This window comes from Leucopleurus acutus (assembly GCF_964270905.1).
Source record: "Leucopleurus acutus genome assembly, chromosome: 16".
NCBI lineage: Eukaryota > Metazoa > Chordata > Mammalia > Artiodactyla > Delphinidae > Leucopleurus > Leucopleurus acutus.
This window is the reverse complement of record NC_139158.1, coordinates 41,888,595-41,912,273: the sequence shown is the minus strand read 5'-3', so window position 1 is coordinate 41,912,273 and position 23,679 is coordinate 41,888,595. Positions and strand designations below refer to the sequence as shown.

At 42.8% G+C, this 23,679-nt stretch overlaps 1 protein-coding gene across 5 annotated transcripts in view; it reads left to right on the top strand.

Annotated features, from left to right (window-relative positions):
- Positions 1-23,679, top strand: part of RALGAPA2 (Ral GTPase activating protein catalytic subunit alpha 2) — a 282,250-nt gene that overhangs the window by 65,585 nt on the left and 192,986 nt on the right. For all 5 annotated transcript variants that reach the window (XM_082857547.1, XM_082857546.1, XM_082857550.1 and 2 more), the window contains exons 9-13: positions 343-542; positions 7,601-7,831; positions 15,516-15,683; positions 16,682-16,819; positions 20,145-20,293. In XM_082857547.1, coding sequence (XP_082713673.1) covers positions 343-542; positions 7,601-7,831; positions 15,516-15,683; positions 16,682-16,819; positions 20,145-20,293 — 886 coding nt within the window. The remainder of the gene's footprint in view (positions 1-342; positions 543-7,600; positions 7,832-15,515; positions 15,684-16,681; positions 16,820-20,144; positions 20,294-23,679) is intronic.

Here is a 23,679-nt window from a genome sequence, read left to right as displayed (position 1 = left end):
CATAAAATAAGATTAAATTAGTTATATGTGAAAAGATTTTCACGATTGTAATCTCATGTAATTTCTCAAATTCGTTAAAAAGAGTTATGACCTTTGTTTTTCCACAGCTGTATACATAGTTGTATGTAGATAATAGCAACCACCACCCCGCGTTGGTCAGACTGCAAGGCAGACCCAGAGACGAGCCTACCAGAAAATGCCATTTTTAATCACTTGGGTTTTTAAATCTCAGCTGCTGTTAAACAACCAGATATATGTCTATTTAATTAGAAACTGAAACATTTGTAGGGTTACATGATGTTAATACTCACTAACCTGATCATGTGTTCTTTTGTCTTGCAGACATCCCCCACTTGAGACCAAAGCCCGTGTATGTTGCTACAACTCGAGACAGTGAGAACACTTACAGCACAAAAACCCCATACATGGCAGCTCGCGTTGTTTTTATTAAGTGGATCGTGACTTTCTTTTTGGAAAAAAAGTATCTAACTGCAACACAAAACGCTAAGAATGGAGTTGATGTATTGCCCAAAATCATTCAGGTATGTCATTCACCACTTTTTTATCTTTCAATTCTGGTGTCATAACCTATACTAACACCAAAGTAATTGACTGTCAGGGTTATTGGCTCTCACAGGTTGTTGGTCATAGGGACTCAATTTACTGGTTCCTCTGTCTGTACTGCTGAGGTCTCAGAGGAAGCCGTGAGTTGGAAGCACTTGCCGTGCTCTGTTGGTGTTGCCATGACAAGGCAACCCTGGGGCCGAGGGAGGCCTTCTGAGCAGGTGGCTGACCTGTGCGCTCCTGGCTCCCTCTCACCTCCCGTGCTTCACTCGGGCCCCAGTGACCTTGAGCGTGACGCCGAGGGCCTCTCTTGCCTTGTTCCTCCCAGCCCCAGCAGGGTCCTCAGGAATTGTGAGGTGGTCCATGGAGAGGACCCCTGAGACTGCCAGGATCCCAGGTGCCCTCTGGGATCTCAGGGAGGGAAGGGGTGGGTCAGCAGCTCAGGATTTCGGGTGGTTGTTGAGCCACTGTGGGGTCCCCAGAAGAGAGGGCTGTGTCTCCCTGAGGCCTGGGTGAAGCCGTCTTCTCACCTGGGGGCTGCGGTGCTTCCCTCTCTCAGTGGCATTGGTCAGACACGTGGGGCTTTCCCGGCAGGCTGTGTGGCTTCAGGCCTTTGTGCAGGCAGAGCAGGACCACTTGTGGAAGTCAGAGAGGCCGCTGTGTGGAGGAGTCATGGTTTCGTGTGCTTTGTTTCACTGGCGCCAAGAACAGGGGCAGGAAGTGTGGTCCACTTAGTGCCGGTTGGCTGCTGCTCTGCAGTTCCCAGATGTGTGATGTCGGCCTGGGCTGGAGGGTGCGCTCCCCGAGGGGCACTCAGTACCCTGATGGCAGCGCACCGAGCCGGTCCAGAGCACAGGCTCCGTAATAAGAACAACAAAAGACTCGCTAAAAGAAAGTTTTAAAAACCCTTCAATTTCTGAATTTAAAAATTTAGTAGGTAAACTCTAAATGGTAATGATCACTGCTGAGAACAAAATAGGTTTTCTGATGAAATATCCCACAACACTGATAAAAAAATCAGAGATGGAAATAGAAACTAATAGATAAAACCTTAGGTGCAGACCTACCTTGCAGATATTGTGAGGACAGAAGGAGAAAAGAATGAGAAGTAATAATTGAACGAACAGTAAGAAAAGTTTACCTAAGCTAAAAAAAAAAGTCATGCCTTAAACTGAAAGGGCTTTTGAGTCCCAGGAAGAATTAGCAAAACAGACACCAACCTAAACAGATATTTGACTTCCAGGGATTAAGGAAAACTGCTAGACTTCCAAACAGGAACTGCAGTTATTTCAAAAGAATGACACTGAGATTAGCACCAAATATCTAATGAAATCTGCAGCGCTGGAAGCCAGAGGAAACTGTCTGTCCCTCGTTCTGTCCCTTTCTCAGAGTCTCACTTCATATCACGTACATAAGCACTTGGTCACATTGGTTTAAGGCCTAAGTTGACTTAAGGTCTAAATATAAAAACAAAGTGATAAAGAACTTAGGAAAAAATCTAGGAGAATGTATAAATTTGGGAAGTGGGAGACCACCTTTGGTAGAGATGAAACCCACAAACCAAAGACTAATCGAGGTTTGACTTTATTTTAAAAAATAGGGCTTTCCCTGGTGGCGCAGTGGTTGAGAGTCCACCTGCCGATGCAGGGGACACGGGTTCGTGCCCTGGTCCGGGAAGATCCCACATGCCGCAGAGCGGCTGGGCCCGTGAGCCATGGCCGCTGAGCCTGCGCGTCCGGAGCCTGTGCTCCGCAACGGGAGAGGCCACAGCAGTGAGAGGCCCGCGTACCGCAAAAAAAAAAAAAATAAATAAAAAATAAATAGAAAAAGATTTCTAATGTCAAAAGATAACATAAAGCCAGGCCCAAACAATAGACTGTGAAAACATTGGTCACATCATGCCTGTTCATAGTCTCTGCTGTATAAAGAGCACCTATGAATAGACATGAAGACAAATAAGTTAACTGAAAATGGACAAAGGAGGTGAAAGGCAATTCACAGAAGAGGAAATAAAAATGGCCCTGGATCTCTCCAGCAGTCAGGAAAACACAGTTAGTTCTGAGCCACAATGAGAGACCTTTATTCACCCATCAGGTAGACAAAAGCTAAAAATCCTCAGGTAGAGAAAAATCTGTAGGAAATATAAGAAACTTAGTCACACTCTGATAAATTTTTCATGGCGTCTTAATGTGGTTATGCAGGCAATTCAAAACGCTATCGTAGAAAGGATGTAATTTTTCCTGCCTAGTTTCAAAATTTCAGAAAATCATCACCTGTATTTATTGAAAATAAGTTGCTCATTCTTGAAAAATACATTTGGAGGATGAGAAGTAGCAAGACTAGCGAATTAACCACTGCCTCCAGGTTCTAATTTTTTTCCTGTTGACTCTTCACACTTGTGACTCATTTCCTTTTATTATATAGCTAAAAGTGTCATAAGGTTCTGACCTCCTGAATCGGTTAGGAGAGTTTTAGCACCCTAACAGGAAAAAGGCACCAGAACTCAAACTGTCATATTCATAAAAGAAATGTTTCAGTCTCATAAAAGAGCAGCTCGAGGTGAGGCTGGCCGAGGCTGTGGCTGGTGCCTGCCCTCTCCCTTGTTCTCTCCTTCGCCCTTTCCCTCTGCTCCTCCCTGAAGGTTGCAGCAGCAGCTGGGACCCTGCTTTCCTAGTTCATGTTTAAAGACAGTCCAGAAGTGCAGAGCCCTTCCCTTTTGTCTTTGGGGAACAATTTAGGTTACCTGTGTGCTCTGAGGACAAAAATAAGTTGCTGATTGGTTCAGACCTGGGGGTGTGAACAGCCCAGGGGGGCGGTGACGAGCTTCCAGGAAGCAGAAGGCTCCCCTGGTGCGGGGGCTCAGCTTCCTGTGAGGCAGGTGCGCTGCATGCGAGGGGTGAGGTGCCGAGCACTGGGGTTCCATGAGGGGGGAAGGGATGCTGGGCAGACACCATCCAGGCCCACGGCTACTGTGCCCTGAAGGTGGCCATGCCCAAACATGGCCCCTGCCGTGGTCCAGGCTGTTAATACACCTTGCAGTCAGTTGTTATGTTAGTTTCCTGCTGCTACTGTAGCTAATCACCACAAATGTGTTATCTTACAGCTCTGGAAGCCAGAAAGCCAAAACCGTTCTCAGTGGGCTAAAATCAAGGTGTGGGCAGCTCTGTGTTCCCTCTGGAGGTTCTGGGGCGGGGAGGGGGTCCATGCTCTTGCCTTACCTGGCCTCCAGAGGCTGCTGCATTCCGCAGCTCACCGCCCCTCCTCACATCATTTCTCCCTCTGTTTCCATCTTCACATCACCTTCTCTGTGTCTGCTCCTCCTGCCTCCTTGTGGATCCTTGTGGTTACATTGGGACCACCCAAGTAATTCAGGGTCCTCTCCCTATCTCAGAATCCCTAATTTAGTCACATCTGCTCAGGCCCTTCTGCCACGTAAGGCAGCGCAGTCAAAGGTTCCGGGATTCCGGGAGCGTAGACATCTTGGTCATTATTCAGCCGACCTGTCTCCTTGTGTTTCCGTTTCTGCCTTACAATTCTGTTTTCCCTCTCATCTCACGTGTGTCTCCTGTATGTTCTGCTCCTCCTTTACATCATACAGGAGAAAAAGCAGTTTAAACAACTGAATATTAAATTTTGGAAATGGAGTTGCAGGAATAAAAGCACATGTAATTGTATTTATCTCCTGAAAGTTTTTGTTTGGAGTTTCAAGTTTAATATAATTTTACCCGTGTAAAGTGAACATCACTGTCTAAGTCAGGTGATCCAGAATCTCTTTTCAAAGAATGTACTGCTCTTATAAAAGCCCTTTAAAACAATATTTTAAATGCTGCTTCCAAATAGAGTTCACACTTTTGCCACTATTACTGTGTTAAAGGTCATGTATGGGGGTTTTTGTGTGTGTGTTTTTCCAAAGTGAATTTACTTCCTTTTGATCTAGAACTAATAACTTTGAAAGTATTTTTCACCAGAGAGGAAAGGAATTAGCTCACTTAGCCCTCGGAGAATGTGGTTTGACAGATATTCTTGTTTGGTGGCATCATTCATGGGAGAGCGAGAATACGGTTGCCTGGAAATCTGGTACCATGTTGGCAACAATGACCACAAATCCCCCTCTCAAACCTGAACATTCTTGGTGCTTCATCTCAGCCGAAAGTGTTTTCAGTGAACTATTATTTATGCCTTTGTAATTCATTTTTGTATGATACAGAAGTACTCCAGCACGTATTAGAGAAAGCGGAGTAGTGATCTTAAAGTTTCAGTAGCACATTAATTAAGCATTAAAACCCAAAGAAGTCCATGAGGGAATGAAAAAGAGTGTCCGATACTAAGACAGTTGATCGCACTTATTTGTATGATAACTTTTTTGTTAAAGTACCACTTTTACTAATTCTGAGCCAGCCCTTCAATAATGATTCATGGGCTATGGGTTTCCCGAAATTGTTGTATCTTATGGGGTGAACAGTTAGAAAAGATGAATCACACAACTTGACACCCCTGGGGAAGCTTGTGTATCACACAGACCCACCTGTCTGTTGGCTGCCACTCTAGTGCTCTGTGTTCTTACTTCTATCAAGGCAAGCGTAGGCTGCCTCCAACCCCGTGGGCAAATCATGACGGGGAATTGAGTGGCATCAGGCATCACCAGCAGAACGGCAGCTGCATCCTCGTTTCACACCTGCTTTGTGGGTGTCCTCATCTGGCCTGACCCTGAGGGTGAGCAAGTCTCAGTATGAGCCATGGGTTGAGAGGAAACCAGGGTGGGGAGGGGAGGGATTAAGTGGAGCCTGTATCATGCAATTTCCTGAGCCCTAACAGCACAGACCTAGTCCAAGCAGATATGTCTGCTTCACTGGCTAAGCCTTCATCATATGGCAGAGAGGTAAAAAGCATCTTTATATTTACCACCAGCATCAACTAATACTAAATTATAGTTGAGAATTCCAGCTTGATTGTAGTGGGCAGAAAATGGACCTCTCTCTGTAGTTAATTCGTATTCATGCTTTTATTGTTAATCTTCAGAAAAGAGGCAAGAAATGATTAAACTTGAATTACCAGTTTGTTTCCACTCTCATCACTTACTATAATTATAAATGTCTGTTAAATCATACAGATGTTTTTGGAAAGCAACCTTTTGCTGGTGTGAACTAGTGGAGGCTGAGAAAAGCACTGTTTTATCAAGAGTAGTTTTCAATTTATGACACGATGGGAAGTTCATCTGTGTTATCATTATGTTCTCTTTGGATCACAGAGCTCACTTTTTAAAAACAATTTGGTGCCTTTAAACATAATTCTTTACGTACATGATTTTAGTTATGTAATTGCTGTGTTATCTAATTCGTTATCTAATGACCTCAAAATGGAGTGGCTTAAAACAACCACCCTTTAATCATATTACTTATTTCCCTTTCTGGGTCAGGAATTTGGGTGGGATTTGGTTGGACAATTTGTGTGCTTCATGTGGCATTAGCTGAGGCCAGTGGGCGGTGGTCAGTGGCTGGCTGGTCCGGAGGGTCCAGGATGACTTCATTCCCGTGCCTGTTACTCTGGTGGGTGCAGCTGGAAGGCTGGGCTCTACTGGGCCTCCCTTTCCACGTAGCCCCTCTAGCGAGGCAGTTGGACTTCTTCCCTGGCCGCTTAGGGCTCCGAGAGCAAAAGTTCACAGAGATGCCAAGTGGGAGTGGTCAGCCTCCTGGGCCCGGGGCCCGAGAAGGCACAGGTCCCCTCCACCCTTCTGTTCTGCTGGTTAACTCTGTCCCCCAGCCAGTGGGGATCCAAAGGAGGGGATGCAGATTTCCCCCTTCTGCAGAGGGAGTGCCAAAGAATTTGTGGCCATTTAAAATTTTCTATGTAAGTACGTGTGTATTTTTTTTTTTTTTGGCCTGTTGGGAAAATGAAAGTTATTGATCAAAAAGTCACAGTTTATTAAACCATAAAGGACATTAGATTTAATCCAACCTCCATGCTTTACAGATTAAAAATGTATGTATATCAGTAAAAATGAGTAAAATTTTATTTTTCTCTGCAAGGTAGTTGACCCATCGAAAAGATGAAATAATTTCTATAGGGTAGCTCACTGCACAGTGTGGCAGTGCCTTTGATAAGCCACACAGGCTTAATATCCCAGGCATGAAGAGAAAAGTTACTATCAATATAATTTTCTATTAATTTTCTCTAGAGAGTATTTTTTGGATATCTGCTTTGCTTTCAAACTATCCTTGGTAGTTACTGAAGTTATTTTGTACGACTCATTTCTTGTCACTTCTTGTAAAAAATATTCACAGTAGGTAGAATTTTAGTGGTATTTGGGTTATATATTTTTGACACAAAAGAATAATACTACTGTAATTTAGAAAGATCGAAGCAAAATTACATGTATGTTGTGTTTGGAGGAAATCTTTAGTTCTGGGGGAAATGAGAGCAAAAACAAATTAAACTTTGTGAACGCTTACTTAGATTATTTCCTTGTGCTCCTAAAGCCTCTAAATATTTAAAGTTTTATAAATATTTTCGTTAAGTTTGATCCGAGATTCTGAATATAAAACTCAGATCAAGGTCCTTCTCATAAAATACTCTTTAAACATATTGACGCTCCTCCGATCAAGGTGTCACTTACTCATGTGAATCAGATGAAACTTCCCAGCACTGTGGCTGCAAAAAATCCACCAAATTTTCAAATCTCTGTGACCGTAGATTAAGTGCTGAAGGGTGGAGACCAGAGGTAAATTCATTTACACTTTGATTTATTCTGTGATTTTACAGATGTAAACCAAACGTTTTAGGCTGATAACATTTCGCAGCCTCCCTCCCTGCAATACTTTTCCCATTAAAATAACTTAGTTGGGGAGGAGGTTAGTTGGTGAATTAGAAAGTGGGTAAGTGCAGGTCCTGGAGTCCCTTGTGCTCCGAGCAGGGCTGCGTTTCAGCTGCTCTTCAACTGCATGGTAACCGGAGTCCCTGAAAACAAGGCAAGCCTTCAGTCTTGCCAGGTGTTCTGGAGTCTGGGAGGATCACTCAGGAGCGGGTGCCTTTCTTGCAGACCGTCGGGGGTGGAGGTGCGGTGCCGGAGCGGGCGCCGGAGCTGGACAGCGGCAGGGCGACCGAGCAGGACAGAAGCCACTCGGACAGCGGCACCTTGTCCGAGCGCCGGCTCAGCAGCTGCAGCGTCTGTGGCGTTGAGGAGGAGCACCGCGCCGTGTACGAAATGGTCCAGCGCATCCTCCTGTCCACGCGTGGCTACATCAACTTTGTGAATGAAGTGTTCCGCCAGGTGAGTGTGTGTGTGTGTGTGTGTGTGTGTGGTCACGAAGCTGAAGAGGTTTTTGTTCTTGTTCTTTCACTCACACTACTCCAAGAAATATAATCGATAAGTGGGGCTCCATCACACAACTCCATAATGATTTCTCTAATCCCACATTTAATGTGTCATGTGGAGGGGTATGATTTGGGCTTTTTGGTAATTTTTAATTTTGTTTTTATGACTTTGGTTTTTGTAAAATTCCTACATGGGGTGGGAAGATTTTATATTTGAACAAAATCATCCTGCAACTACCTCGTGTTTCCAAAACAAACTTTAAACCCAGAGGGAGGCAGGGAGAAAGCGGCTCCTGAACCCCCGCGGCACTGAACCCCCGCGGCGGGCGTGCGAGCACAGCCGAGACGGCCCGAGGCTGCGTTGTTCCAGGGCTGTAGGAGCTCACGAGCTGCAGGTTCCTGCACAGCTGGACTTTGCCCACAGAGGCATATATATGGCAGGCACCTCTAGTAGAGGTATTTATGGCCTGAGGGGAAAAAGGAGGCTGGGGAGGGGATTCAGAGGAAGGAAAGGAGCCAAGGCCAAGACGGTGAAATAATTGACCTTTGGTGGAAACTGGCAGGTGAGAAGGTGTCGGGATGAGCAGAAGTGCAGACAAGAAAACAGGTGCAGCAAGGGAGGATGCTGGAGAGGTCAGAGCAGCCGGCGAGCAGCCTGCCCACCGCTGCAGCTGATTCACTGTCTGGACATGTGTGTGACTGGACACATGTGTGACTGTCACAGTGGGGAGGGAGGTGCTGCTACTGGCATCTAGTGGGAGGGAGCCTGGATGATTTTAAGCATCTGTGGTGCACAGGACAGCATCCCCCCAACCCCCCCACCCATGACACGTGTGCCCACAAGGCAGTAGTGCTGCTGGGCAGAAACCCTCAGCTGCAGCTTCGGACATAGGAAGCAGGGCCTTGATGGGGTGAGACAATGGCCTGGCACATCGGAGCAGCCGTTGGCCACCTGTGTCTTGGAACCGGTGCCCCGGGAAATGGAGAGCTTGTACGTGATGAGCGCATAGTCGCTTAGTCTGTGCCCCGAGCAGAGGGGGAGGCCCTCGGATGGCAGAAACCTGTTGGGGGGAGAAGAGGAGGAGCCTGTTCACACATGAGCGATCACGTGCACCGCCAAGAGCTTCCCGCGGAGGCGAGACCCGCATGGGGAATGAGGAAACCTGCACCTCTGAGACTTATAGGAAAGAAACATCCACCGAGAGTGACAGTCCCAGCACGATCCACAGCAGTCTAGAGGTTTTACTGTATTTTGTATTTTAATCAATAAAAAATTTCTACTTAAGAAAATGGTGAGAAAGTGGCCATGGACAACATGGAACAAGCAAGCATGGCTGTTTTCCCGTAAAACCTTACTTAAAAAAATTAAGTGGCAGGCTGCATTTGCATTGTGGATCATAGTTTGCGGATCCTGATCTAGAGTAATGTTTCAAACCCTTGGATACAAATACTTAAAATCAGATATCATTAACAAAGCTTTTCAATTTTGCACAAGAGAGAAGTGCTAAATTGATGTGGTTCTACCTATATTGCGTATTTATTTATTTATTATACACAAAGTTCCATTTGCATCCATTATTGGCATTCCACCCCTGGCAATAGTGTGTTCTAAGTTCTAGATTCAATCAAAATCCTAACTCCAGTGTAAATTCAGTTTTGAAGTAGAAACTGCATCATTGAGGTAACTGCAGACTACTTATGCCTGAAGTTATGAGCCATCTTTGTATCATGAAATTCAAAAACGTTTACATTTTATAATTATTCTTTTTTTTTGCGGTACGCGGGCCTCTCACTGTTGTGGCCTCTCCCGTTGTGGAGCACAGGCTCCAGACGCACAGGCTCAGCGGCCATGGCTCATGGGCCCAGCCGCTCCGCGGCATGTGGGATCCTCCCGGACCGGGGCACAAACCCGTGTCCCCTGCACCGGCAGGCGGACTCTCAACCACTGCGCCACCAGGGAAGCCCTATAATTATTCTTAATCAGATATAATTTGAAAGCTTATATGAAATTTCAAATATGATTATTATGCATTGTTAAAATACTGAAATAGAGACATTTGGGAAAAGGGACATGGGTTTGAACATTGCGTTTTATTGCCCTCTCTTGGTCAATGATGAAGTTTTCTTTCATGGAAGACAAAATGTGACTTCTTTTATAATAATTTCTTTTTTAATTTTAAATTCTTCAGAGACTAAGCCTAAAGGCTGTTAAAGTTTAAAAATGTGCATTCATTCAAGAAGTGCACATTTTCAGTGTGGAGTTAAGATGTGTGTGTACGTAACAGAGAACAGCGCAAGAGGCAGGTCAGATGTCCACACTCATGACGTGGGAACAAAGGCCAACGAGGACCACTGGGGGTTGGGCGGCTCAGGGCAGGGCTGACGGAGCAGTCACCTCAGACTGGATGGTTCAATGAGTTGAAGGCGGTGGCCGTAGACGGTTCCTGAGGGAGATGAGGTTTGGCAAGGTTCAAGACAGTCTCCAGCAGGCAGGCTGGGCGGGTGGAGTGCGTCAGGAGTGCGGTTCTGATCCCTGGGTCACTCCACCAGAAACTTGTCTCCTAACTGCTGTTTTTCAGGCTACCTTATGTGATCATTTGTTGGTCATGAAATCAATGTAGTGGGTCAAGAGCCAGTATTTTTTTAAAAATTAATGAAATAGAGTAAAATAGAACAGACCAAAAAAACTCACAGCACAGTGCATATTGTAAGAATTAGTATTTCCTTGTGAAACTTCTGACTTATTTTTGTGTATACTACATACACAAATGCAAATATCCTTATGGAAAATGTCTTACTTAGGTTATGATCTGAAATGAAAGTACTGCTCTAAAGGATGTTTGTTCACTAGGTTGTTTTGTTGGTGCTTTGGTTTTATTTTAAAGAGCAACTTTATTTTTATTAAAAAAAAAGATGAATTCATTAGTTAAAGATAGTATCTTTCTATAGATATAAGTATAGTGTAGAAAGCCAAAAACAAATCACTCAAACACTGCCATCCAAGTAACTGTTATCAGTGTTAGAAGAGCATCATTCTCGGTATTTCTCTGTGTGTATAGATGGCTGCTGGCCTGGCAGCATGAGAGACCAGCAGAGAGGACAGGGTGAGACAGGATATGAACAGACAGGAAGCAGCCTGGTGGACAGTTAGACAGGAGGGCTTACAGATGAGCTGATAGACATAAACGAACTGGCAGGCAGGCGTAGAACAGACAGGAAGGTGCAGACTGGCCAGCCAGCAGAGGTGGAGATAAGCAGGAAGGTGTAGCCAGACAGGTGGGTGGGTGCAGGTAGACGGGCAGACAGAGGTAGAATTTGGCTGGCAGGGATGGGTAGACAGGCAGGCAGGCAGTCGTGGACAGAAACAGGCGAATTAGACAGAGGTTGACCAAGGTGAAGGCAGGGGCCACGACAGGTGTGTGGAAGTGGCAGGGTTGGGGTGGGGGACCTCAGAATAGCTTTATGACAATGGAACCTTTAATTCTGAATGAATCTTTAATGCAGTTTTAATGAGTAGTTCTGAATTTTATTTTTACCTGAATTAAACAGAAGAGAAGACAGCAAACCCGAAGGAATTGTTGAAATTCCAGTAAATATTCCTTTACCACAAGAAATATTAATTGTTAGAAGACGTGTCTATAATAAAAAGATTATAATAGCATTAAAATATTGGAATCACTTTTTACCTGCATGTTTTAATGTTAGGTGGCACTTGATTTCTTGTTATGAAACGTGAAGAGCTTAGCAGCCTTGTATTTTTTTGAGCCTCCTCTCCCCATCTGCTGATTTCATTATATTATAAATTTATAATATAATGAATATATAAATATGCATTATATTGTAAATTTACATTTGCAGTTGATTTTGGAATCCTGATGGGCAGAGGCATTTAATCTTGGTTCTGTATTTTGACAGATTCGTTCCTCCTGGTGTCCACAGCCCTAAAATACTTGCTTTGATTGACTTCTTGGTTGGTCTCGTTTTGTCACTGAGTGGTGTTTTCAAGAAGTTGTATTGGCAGCTCTATTCCCTGAGTCCTACTTATTTATTTATTGAACTATAGTTGATTTACAATATTGTGTTAGTTTCAGGTATACAGCAAAGTGACTCAGTTATTTTTATATATATATATATATATATATATAAAACATATTACATAGAATATAGAATATAACATATAGAATATAACACATAGAATATGGAATATAGAATATATATGACATACAGAATATAGAATAGAGAAGATATATATATATTCTTTTTCAGATTCATTTCCATTATAGGTTATTATCAGTACAAGATACTGAATGTAGTTCCCTGTGCTATATAGTAAATCCTTGTTGTTTATCTACCTTGAGTCCTTTTGTGATGGGTAATGTTTTCTTTTTGCCTTTGCACATGAACAGTAGTTTAGCTGGGTATAATAATTTCAGGTCACTTTCTTCCTCTTAGGAATTTATACATCAAAACTTTTCTAGATAAACAAATCAGAAGAGGCAAGAAAACCTCACAAGGATTTCAGTTATACAATTGCGACTTTAGAATGAATATGTTTAACACGTTTAAAGAAATAAAAGACAAGCTTGAAAATGTTTGCAGAAAACAAGAAACCATAGCAGATGACTAAGCAGATATGAATAGGAAGAAAATAGAACTTCTAATGATGAAAAAAATGTAATAATTGAAATATTAAAGGAAAATTTCAATGGGTAGGTTTAATAGCAGATTAGATACAGCTGAAGAGGGAATGCATTTGATGACAGGTCTGAAGAAATTATCCTGAATGCACCTTGGAGAGACAAAGAGAGGAAGAGTATGAGAGACTGAGACGTGGAGGAGAGTGAGAAGGTCTGATGTATGTGTTCAGCTCTCTTCTATCCTTGTTATTTTTATTTTTTTGCGGTACGTGGGCCTCTCACTGTCGTGGCCTCTCCCGTCGCGGAGCACAGGCTCTGGACGCGCAGGCTCGGTGGCCATGGCTCACGGGCCCAGCCGCTCCGCGGCAAGTGGGATCTTCCCGGACTGGGGCACGAACCCGTGTCCCCTGCATCGGCAGGCGGACTCTCAACCACTGTGCCACCAGGGAAGCCCTATCCTTGTTATTTTTGTCTGCTCTTTTCTCAGCTGAGAAATATCCTACTCTGACTGTGGGTTTGTCTATGTTCACAGTTTATCAGTATTTGATATATATGAATATGAATTTTACTAAGTAAAATTCTTAGTTGCAATACAGATTTAGAATTATTATATGTTCCTTTGAATTGAATCTTTTATCATTAAGAACTTTTTTTTCTCTAATAATGCCTTTTTTTTTTTTGCCTCAAAATTGTTCTTGCCTGTTCTGAATATAGCTCTCCAGTTTTCTTTTGGTTAGTATTTTCATGGTGATCTTTTTCTAACTTTTTGCTTTCAACGTCCCCTTTTCATATGTTTTGGATGTCCTCTTATAAATGGCATGTGGTCTTTTTAATAGTTTTTAAAATCCAACCTTATAATCTCCATCTTTTGATTGGAGCATTATTGCATTTACATTTAATGTAACAACTGCTATAATTGTGTTTACATCTACTATCTTTCTACTTTCTGTCTTAATTTTTTCAGACTGATTACATTTAGCGTCCTATTTTTCTCCTCTAGATAAGTATTTTTACACTCATTTGTAATACTTTAAGCATTAACAATATGCATCCCTAACTTAAAATCTAGCTAATTTCAACTTTTACCTCTCGGTATGCATTTTAGTTCCATTTACTCCTTCTCAGTTTATATGCCACTGTTATGTATGTGTATGCCATTTAATGCCATATTATGAATATATAATATGTATTGTATATACACAAATATATATATACATATACATATATATCATCTCCTTCAGAACTACTATAATTATTTTATCCAGTTTTATTCTTTTTATTCATATATATTCATATATATATATTATTCATTCAGATTTATCCAAATAATTACCATTTTTATTGCACTTTATTTCTTCCCAAATCTCTGACCTGGAATTATTTTCCTTCTGCTTAAAGAATAACTTTTAGTATTTCCCTTAGATTAGGTCTCTTGGTAAAAATGTTCTCATTTTCTTATCTGCAAAAGTCTTTGTTTTGCTTTTATTTTTGAACTATTTCTTTATGGATGTCAGATTCTACTTCGGCAGCTGTTTTCTTTCTGCACATTGAATATTTTGTTCCATTGGTTTTCGGCTTTCTTTGTTTCTTTGAGAAGTTATGCTAAGTTATGTGGTTATTCCTTTGGAAGAAATGTGTCTGTTTTCCCCCGGCTCCTTTTAAGGTTTTCAGATTGTCTTTGGTTTTCAGCAGTCTTAGTGTAATATACTTTGAATGTATCCTGCTTGTGTTTCTTTGTGATTATTGAATCTGTGGCTTGATGTGTTTTATCATTTTGGGTAAAATTCTCAGCCATTCTATCTTCAGATATTGTTTCTGCTGCTTTTGACTCATTCTTTCCTTCTGCATCTCCAGCCATGGGATAACCTTTGCATTGAGTTCTCTCTCACCTCTCTTCTGATGGAGCCATCCTTTGTGCTTCATTCTGTATATTTTCATCGGATTTTTTTTTCCAGTTTACTCTTCAGCTACGTCCATCCTACTGTCAGCCATTTACACTGGGCTTTTAATTTGGGTTATTTTATTTTTCAATTTCATATACATCTTTTTCTGATACTTTACTTAGATCTCTTATATGTTTAAATTATTATCTATTTTTAATGTGATTTTATTAATGTTGACTTCTTTTCTCACATTTCTGATTTTTTTATTAATGTGCTATATATCATATTAATCAGACTGTGCAAATAATTTTGGTTTTACTGTGCTTTTATTTTCCTCCAGAGGGGATTTATATTTGCTTTCTGGGAGGAAGGTAATATTGAATTTGGGTTACATAGTTGTCTATGTTTGGATTCTGATCACCTTAAACAAAAATTCTGTGTGCAGATGTGTAAGGGGATTCTTTAATGTTAAAAAGTTCACATAAGTATGCATAATGCTACAACTGGCCAGTTGGACAACTGACTCTCAAGAAAAGAAGGGAGGGAAGGAAGGAGGAAAGAAAGAAGGAAGGGAAAGGAAGAAAGAGAAAGGAAAGGACAGGGAAAGGCAAAAAAAGACAAAAGAAAGAAAACAAAAGCCCTGGTTGGTAACATTTGCCAACTTCTCTGTTGCCACTACTCCCACTATGGCCAATTCAAGTTACTGAAACAGTGTCACTGAATGTGAACTTGGGAAGAGACATGACAACTGGCTGTACTATAATCTCTACCATCTCATCATCTATTTCTCATTTGTGGGGAAAAGTTCTCAGTTGTACAATTATTATTGTTCATACAGCAAATTAATATATCTCTATAGGTATGCATTTTGGTTATTTTGTGGAAAAAAAAATTGCATTTTGTTTTCTGGCCCAGTTACACAATTGGCCCAATTGAAGCAACTGCCGTAAACACAATTGTCTTTTTTCCTCAGATAAGTTTGGTGTGCACAGGAACATGTGGCCCTGTGTAGTCTGTGTTTCAAAGGAAAGTCTGAGATTGGTGCTGGGTGTTGAAAATGTCTGTTGGGCTCTTTGGTGACCTGAACTTGTGTTAAAGGGAGTTTCTCTTATCATTTTAGGCATTTTTGCTGCCTTCCTGTGACATAGCTGTAACCAGAAAAGTAGTTCAAGTGTACAGAAACTGGATCCTCCAGGACAAACCTGTGTTCATGGAGGAACCAGACATAAAAGAAGTTGCCCAAGAAGATGCTGAAAAATTAGAATTTTCAGAGACTGATAAGAAGCAGGTAATATTTTATCACTTAGTGTTTGAGTTGGGAACATCTGTATTAAAATATAAAGCAAAGTATTCTGCTCCGTCAAGGGTCGCAGTCAGGCCACCTCTTTGTTGTCAGCTGTGTTGCTCTCGGGTTGCTGAGTTCCATGATGAGCGCCTGCCTCAGGGAGGCTGCTTCTGTTCTCTGTTCAAGGTCCTCTGTCACATCCTAAGCTCAGGCTTGGCCACATGTGCGTGGCAGCTTCTTTATTCACTACTGCATGAGAGTCTTTGAATAAGCCAATATACTTTGCATGTCTCTGTATGAGACTAAAAATGTCACTGCCATATCATTGATATGCTTAAATAAGTAATATTCACTTAACTAAATTTAGAATGTTTTGGCAGACGTTCCTTGTACAGTGGCCATACCAGCAACAGTCCAATGTGACACACAATATTAATAAGCGAAGTGAGCCTCGCTTCAGGGCTGGGTGCTGTTCTCAGAGAGGGGTGCTATCAGGATGGACCTTTCATTCCATGTTAGATAAAGCCACAGGTGCGAGTGGGCCTCTACTTGACGCACAAAAAGAACTTAGGTCGTATTTATATTTCTGGCATGCTATTTTGACATCTAGTCTGAGAATTCTTTCTAAAAGTGGGTGTTTGTCATGGCAATTAACACCAAACATTAAAAAATACTTGTAACCAAAGGTATATCACTTTTAAATATCTACATTAATTCCCTAATTTGATTTTTCCATATTGAAGTCATCTTAATAACTAGTCATGAGATCAAAACAAATCAACAGTCATGTTCACTGGGTCACTGGACAAACGTTATCTATTTCTTCAGCACATACTAAGTGCTAAGCACCATTTTAGGTGATGGAGGTAGAATGGTGAACACACTAGAAGAGAGACTTGCCTTCTAGAACCTGTAATCTCATGAATTCTGGTGAGCGTAAGGAACTAAATACACAACATGTGCTTCTCCCCACTCTGTTGACTGATTGTTATTTTCTAAAGACCTCATCTGAAAGTTCTGGTCACAAGCGATCTTCCAGTTGGGGACGAACTTATTCCTTCACGAGTGCTGTGAGCAGAGGGTGTGTGACCGAAGAGGAGAATAAAAACGTGAAGGCTGGGGCCCAGGCTATGCTGCAGGTATGCTCTGGCCACAGACGGGAAGGCTCCCGGATGGAGTCAGCTTGAACATTTTGTTTATTGGGGGTGACATCGTATAAAGTATGGTGATGTTTTTAGCTATCCATCAGTAAACAGCCCTTAAATTCTCATGCTAAGTTTTCTTTCTGCTTTCCCACCTTCAATTTATAAAGATTTTTTTTTTTTTTAGTCAGAGAAGCATCTGAACTGGTTGCAGTTTTTTGAGAGGGATTGTTAAACAGTGAATATATGACTGAGATTTCAACCTTAAAAGTATCTTCTTTTTATTTATTTATTTAACATCTTTATTGGAGTATAATTACTTTACAATGGTGTGTTAGTTTCTGCTTTATAACAAAGTGAATCAGCTGTACATATACATATGTTCCCATATCCCCTCCCTCTTGCATCTCCCTCCCACCCTCCCTATCCCACCCCTCTAGGTGGTCACAAAGCACCGAGCTGATCTCCCTGTGCTATGCGGCTGCTTCCCACTAGCTATCGATTTTACGTTTGGTAGTGTATATATGTCAATGCTACTCTCTCACTTCTTCCCAGCTTACCCTTCCCCCTCCCCATGTCCTCAAGTCCATTCTCTACGTCTGCGTTTTTATTCCTGTCCTGCCCCTAGGTTCTTCAGAACCATTTTTTTTCTTTTTTTAGATTCCATGTATATGTGTTAGCATACGGTATTTTGTTTTTCTCTCTCTGACTGACTTCACTCTGTATGACAGACTCTAGGTCCATCCACCTCATTACAAATAACTCAGTTTCTTTTCTTTTTACGGCTGAGTAATATTCCATTGTATATATGTGCCACATTCTGAACACATATGGGTAGTGAGTTACCTGGATTCTAATTTGTAAGACAAACTTGGTGATTATATAATCGTATAAGTAATATTCCTCTTAAAACTTGCCTGTGTTTATGAAGAATGATGATTAATGCAGTAATTTTTAGATATTTATCTGAATGAATATATGAAATACCATTTGGGAACATTGGGAAAAGCAGCTTTGCCTTATCACTCAGTCTCCCCAGATCTCAGGATTTGATCTCAAAAATGGAGATTTATCTCAAAAAAAAAGATTACCTCTTGGGTTGCACCCAGTGTGAAGGTTGTTAGAAGTATAAGTGAAAACACAGGGTCCCTCTCTTTCCCCTGATCCCTGGCACCCCCCCCTCCTCCCCATATCCATATGCACGTTCCTCTGTGTCCAGTTAGGCCTCCCACACAGAGGCTGGGCGTAGGGTCTGGGGCAGGAAGGCATGGTACCCAGTTTTCAGTGATACCGTGTTTCTGTCATCTGTCTCTTGAGAGGATTCCTTATCGTGGGATCCTTTTTGTTTTTAAATTAATTGGCAGTTTAATATACTGTGATTAATGAATTTTCTCATTTTTCATTGAAAATCAGCAAATAATTTGAAAATCAGCAAATAATATTAGCTTTAAAAAACTCAAGATGATTTTACTTGAATAGCTTCAGAGAATTTTGGCGCAGCTCCTAAATGTCACCTGTGTGCCCACCAGAGCAGTGGTTGCAGGAGTCCCCGCCCCGCCCCCTCCCCGCAGAGCATCCCGTAGTCGGCCAGTTGGGGTTGCGGGTGCCTGTTATTTCCCTGAGTTCAGGTGAGTTATTTATTCTCTAGAAGGAGAACTTAATCCCCTTGGCTGAGCCAAGAAAGAGAATTTCTACTTGATTATAGCTCTACAGTTTTAAAAAATATTTTGTTTGGATTTAGATAGCTGTTTTTGTTCTCATTTTATCGAGTACCTTGGTCCTTGATTTGGTTAATGAGGAAAACGTGGCCAAATGAAGGTTTGATAAGATAGTACTGTTTTATAGTTGCTTCTGACAGGTACAGTTTGGACATACTCATTTTGTTGATCTATTTTTATCCTAACTGATACTAACATGGTAATAAATAGTCATGGAGTCAACATTTTTGATGTTGTTTTGAAAGTAAAGTGAAAGAAATATAATATATGAAGACTCCTCACTTTTACTTTGGAGTATGCAAAGGTTTAAAATTAAATCAAGGAGCCAAGTACATTGAATTAAAAAGAATCTGTATTGTAGTATATCATCTATGGCGTACTTCTTTAAAAGACATAGTCACTAAAGCTATAGTTCGCTAGTCAAAAGTTTCTTTATTTTCATTTTTCTTACTCGAAGCTTAGTAAATCTTCACAAGTGCTGTTATCATCTGTTATCAACTATTACAGTGCTGATTTTGTAATTCTTCCTAGAAAATTGGGACACGATACATTTTTAATCTTGCATAAAATTATCTCAGAGGCTGTCAGCATTTTAGTTCGCCCACTGGACTTTTGAGTGTGCTCATTTCAGTTCCTCTGGTCAGTTTGTGCATCTGTTTTGAGATGCTGTGTTAATGGATTTCGTCCACAAGTGAGCCAGCTCTGTTTGTCCCCAGATCATTGGTGTCTGTGCTGTTGAATAGAGAGGAGAACTAAGAGGGACTGTAGGTCTAGAAGGTGGAGAAGCTCCACCCTTGGCACCAGGTTGACAGCTCAGAATGTCCTGACTCTGTGTAAATGATGACACGTTGTTATGCCGCAGCAGTGCCCCTGGGCAATAACTCCCTACAGGGTAGCCTGGATCCGTGCTCCCCACAACTCTCTAAGGATGGTACAGGACAGGGGACTTGTATCCTAAAGGCAGAGTGTAGAGCAGTTGGCGTACTTTCTAAATTTTGTTGGAAATCTCAGTTTTTATCCTAAGAATTTCCTTAGGTTTTGTGTTCTGCTGCATATTGTATTTCTCATATTGAAAACCCATGCTCCTGGAAGGTGTGCAGTGTTGGCCACACGCCTTTGCCCCTTTGCTGGCTGCCCTTTGGGTGGTACTGGCTGCCTCCTGTCAGCAAGGCCTTCATGTCAGCAAGGCTGGAGACTCAACAAGAGCCAGGTCTTTCTTTCCAGCCGCTGTCTGACCCAGGACCCCTACCCTCTCTGCCGGCCCCCCAAGGTTCCTCACCCACAGGCAATGATCCTGTCTTATCTTTTTAAAAAATTTTTGAGGGGGTGTCAAAAAGAAATCTGCAGAAGCCTTTCTGATTCATAAATTTCCAAATCTGCAATATTAATGTGTAATAGCAATTATTTTTCTAGAAAAGATCTTTCAAGGATCAGTATTTAAGTAATTCTAAGGGGTGAACTAGAATAAATTTGAGTATGTGTTGGTACCACTTGTCTTACTGAAATAGCTCAAAGGTGAAATTAATATCATTCCCTTTAAACAAAATTTGTTCAGGTTTATCTGTTTAATTATATCTTCTCATGTAAAATGTGTTGATTCTAAGGTATTTTTGACAAACGCTGCAAACGTCTTCTTGCTGGAACCGTGTGTGGAAGTTCCCATGCTCTTGAAGGAGCAAGTTGATGCGTGTAAAGCTGTTCTGATGTTTTTTAGGCGCATGATAATGGAGCTTACAATGAATAAGAAGACATGGTGAGTATCTTTTCAGTAAATTAACACTGTAAAACAGATGTTTCTGTTTTCAACGAAATAATTAAAATGCTAAAGGCTTCGTTTATTAAATAGCTCTACAAAGTGAACGATGAGATGATAATCAGTCTTTTGTAACAGAATTATGAAGGTAAGTATCCAGTACTTTGACAGTTCATTTATTTTCATTATTGGTTTTAAAAAAAGTTCTCAAATTAAGAGAAAGCAGTCATATTACTTAATAGTAGATTTTTCCATTTTAAACTGTCGTCAAGCAGTTTGTGGAAAAGCAGTAACTGACGTTTCATAATGTCATTCTTCATAATCCCAGGAGGGTTGGTTAATTGCTCCAGAATACTTTTAACTGATTTGATTGTTTTAAACTTGAAGTTTTAAATTCATTTTAGAAAAACAGTTATTTTAAGTGATAAATTGTCAGAGTGCAGTGAAAAATATAGTGGCGTCATTAAAATACACGTATGTGAAGTGTTTTCCTCCTGGTCGTTCATTTTTGTTTGGTGTCTTTGTGTCTATAATGTCCCAGAGGTAAGCAGTGCATTAGAGTTTCCCGTGATGAGTGTCTGCACATCCCTCCAGCTCCTAAGGTTTGGGGGGTGGGGGGCAGCCTCTCCCTTCTACTTGTCCAGTCCGGTCCTTGCAGGTTCCTCCCACCCAGGGAGCACCCTCCCTACCTGCCTGGCAGTGGTCAGCACCTTCAGACCCGGGCTGGTGGCACCTGCCTCCCAGAAATGCTCGGGGTCCCTGTTCCCAGGCCTGTGCTCTGGAGGCTGGAGCCGTTGCTCAGGGAGCCATGGGGGTGAGATGGGACTGAGCCCGCAGGGCCTCCAGGGCCTTGCATCCAGCCCTTTTCTTTCTCAGATGAGGGGGAGCGGGCCCAGAGGAAGCCGGCGGGCCGAAGGTGCACAAATACAGGAACCACAGATGCCAAAATGGTCACTTGAAGCTGTACCTTCCGGTGTCATCTTTCCCAGACTTTTACACTTAGCACTGTTTGCCGAGAAGCTGTTGCTAAAGCGTCACAGGGATGAACAAGGCAATTTAAACAAAGTTAAAAGCTGTGTCAGTGATGCTGAAAGCAATGAGAAATGCTGGAAGCTTTCAACTGAAATATCTGCTCCACATACCAGTTGTATCAAGTGTTCTTGATGCTTTTTTTTTCCTTTGAAAACTCTATGAATTCTGTATACCAGTGTATCAGTAATATTTTGATATTTTTGATAATCTTTTTTGGGGTGAAAATTCTAGGAAATAAAATTAAACAATGCTTCTCTGTTTCTTTAATAATTCAGAGATTTCCAGGTCAAACTATAAAAAAATCAAAATATAGGAATAGATGAAAATACTCACCGAAAAAAAAAACTGAAGTCAGTAGAGCATAGACCAGGGATGTGATCTATTTCCCTAGCAGATTTTCCTGTGTATTGAAGTACCGGACGATCAGTGAATTCCCTCCCTCCCTCCCTCCCTTCTTTCATCTGGTAAATAACTAGGGAGCTTCTACTGTGAGGACAGAGGGTAAACTAGACAGACAGGGTTCCTGCCCTCCCGAGGCATCCGTCTTCATAGGCCTGAGAGACGCGATGAACACAAAAGTGGGGTCAGGTGGAGTTCAGCGCTAAGAACCGTGGAGCTGGTTGTGGGGGGCAGTGTGGAGGATGGGAAGGCCTCTCTGAGCAGAGGCCAGAGGGAAGAGCATCCCCACGAGGAGGAACTGCAGGTCACAGCTGCTGGGTTCCGGGCAGGACGAGATGGCGGCCAGTGCAGTGGGGGGCACCCCAGGCCAGGGGGCACAGGGCCCCGCGGGCTGCAGGAAGGTCCCCGCTACCTCTGCTTGTGCGCGAGAGTGTGACACGACCCGATTTATGTTTCCAAAAGATCTCTGGCTGCCGCGTGGAGAGAGACAGTGCCTGGAGTGCAGACTCTGTGGCGGTGGATGACGGTGGCTGAGAGCAGGCTGTAGCCCGGCAGGTGCCGAGTAGTGGCCCCCAAAGAGGGGATAGCCGGTGTTAGTGAGTAGGTGTGCAAGGAGATGGGGGCAAAGTAGAGAACAAAGAGGCAGCAAGAGCCGCTCCTCCGCCACTCGGGCAGCACACATGGGCCGTCCTGGTCTCACTCTTCAGGCAGGTCGCCTTTGAGAGGAGCGACCAGAGTTAATGTTTCTCAAAACACAAAGGAACAAGCAGAGATCAGAACTGTTAGCAAAGATTTTTCCAAACTGGAGGTAGTTTTCCACCCCCATTCTCTTCCAGAAGACTCCGTGTGGGAATGTTGTGGTTCCCAAGCTTTCTTAGGTTCAGAAGTTAAACCTGCCCTGTGTCTGTTTCGGTGTTTGCCTCCATCAGGTCTGCATCTTTGGTAACAGTTCCCATGACTGAGGTTTTAGCTGAAAGTTACTACGTTTCTTGTTCTCACGTTCTCACGTTCGCACGATGGGTGTGGAAGGGGCTGTTTTTCCTTGTCTTGAGCATCACACAAGGTGCGCAGCAGAGGCGACCCTGGGTGCGGCCCTCCCTTCCCCCTGTGACAGGGCCCGGGGGACGCTGGCCGGGGCGAGCGCAGGCTGTCCCAGCCCTGGGCCATTTCTCCCCTCATCCTCCTCAAAGTCGCCAGCTGCTCCAGGCATGCGTGCCCCGATCCTCTAGTCCTGAGCCTGCAGGGTCCGTGGGTAGGGGGCCGGGCGGGCAGGCAGAGCAGAGCACAGTGGGAACGGGCACCTGCAGAAACCAGGACGGAAGTCGGACAGGGTCAGCCACGAGGAGGGCAGGAGACCCTGGAGAAGTTTAATGAGATCCAGCATCGTGTTAAGAGAAAACATTGTTCTCAGAAATGTGAGAAAACTATAAAGGAACCATGATTTGAGATCTCATTATCCGACCTGGACCAGATTACTTTGTCCACTTGGTTTTATCACTGAAGAGCCAGGCCAAGGAGGAAGTTACAGAGATGAACGAATGCTTCGTGCTCAAGACCTCGAAGTAGTTAAAGGGACCGGGGTGATATCCCTCCATTAACAGAAAATAATGTGTTCTCCGTTTCCATGGCATCTGGGGGAAGATATGAAGAATGTAACTCAGCTGTGAGAGAGAAGAATGCCCTTTGGCTGTGCTAGAGAACTTACCATTATCATCACAATTAGCGGTGCTATTTTGTGTCTCTAGTGTTTTATACTCTTTAAAGACTTTTTACATAAAATGCCATCTCCGGGACTTCCCTGGTGGCGCAGTGGTTAAGAATCCGCCTGCCAGTGCAGGGGACATGGGTTCGAGCCCTGGTCCGGGAAGATCCCATATGCTGGGGAGCAACTAAGCCCGTGCGCCACAACTACTGAGCCCACGTGCCACAGCTACCTAAGCCCGTGCGCCTAGACT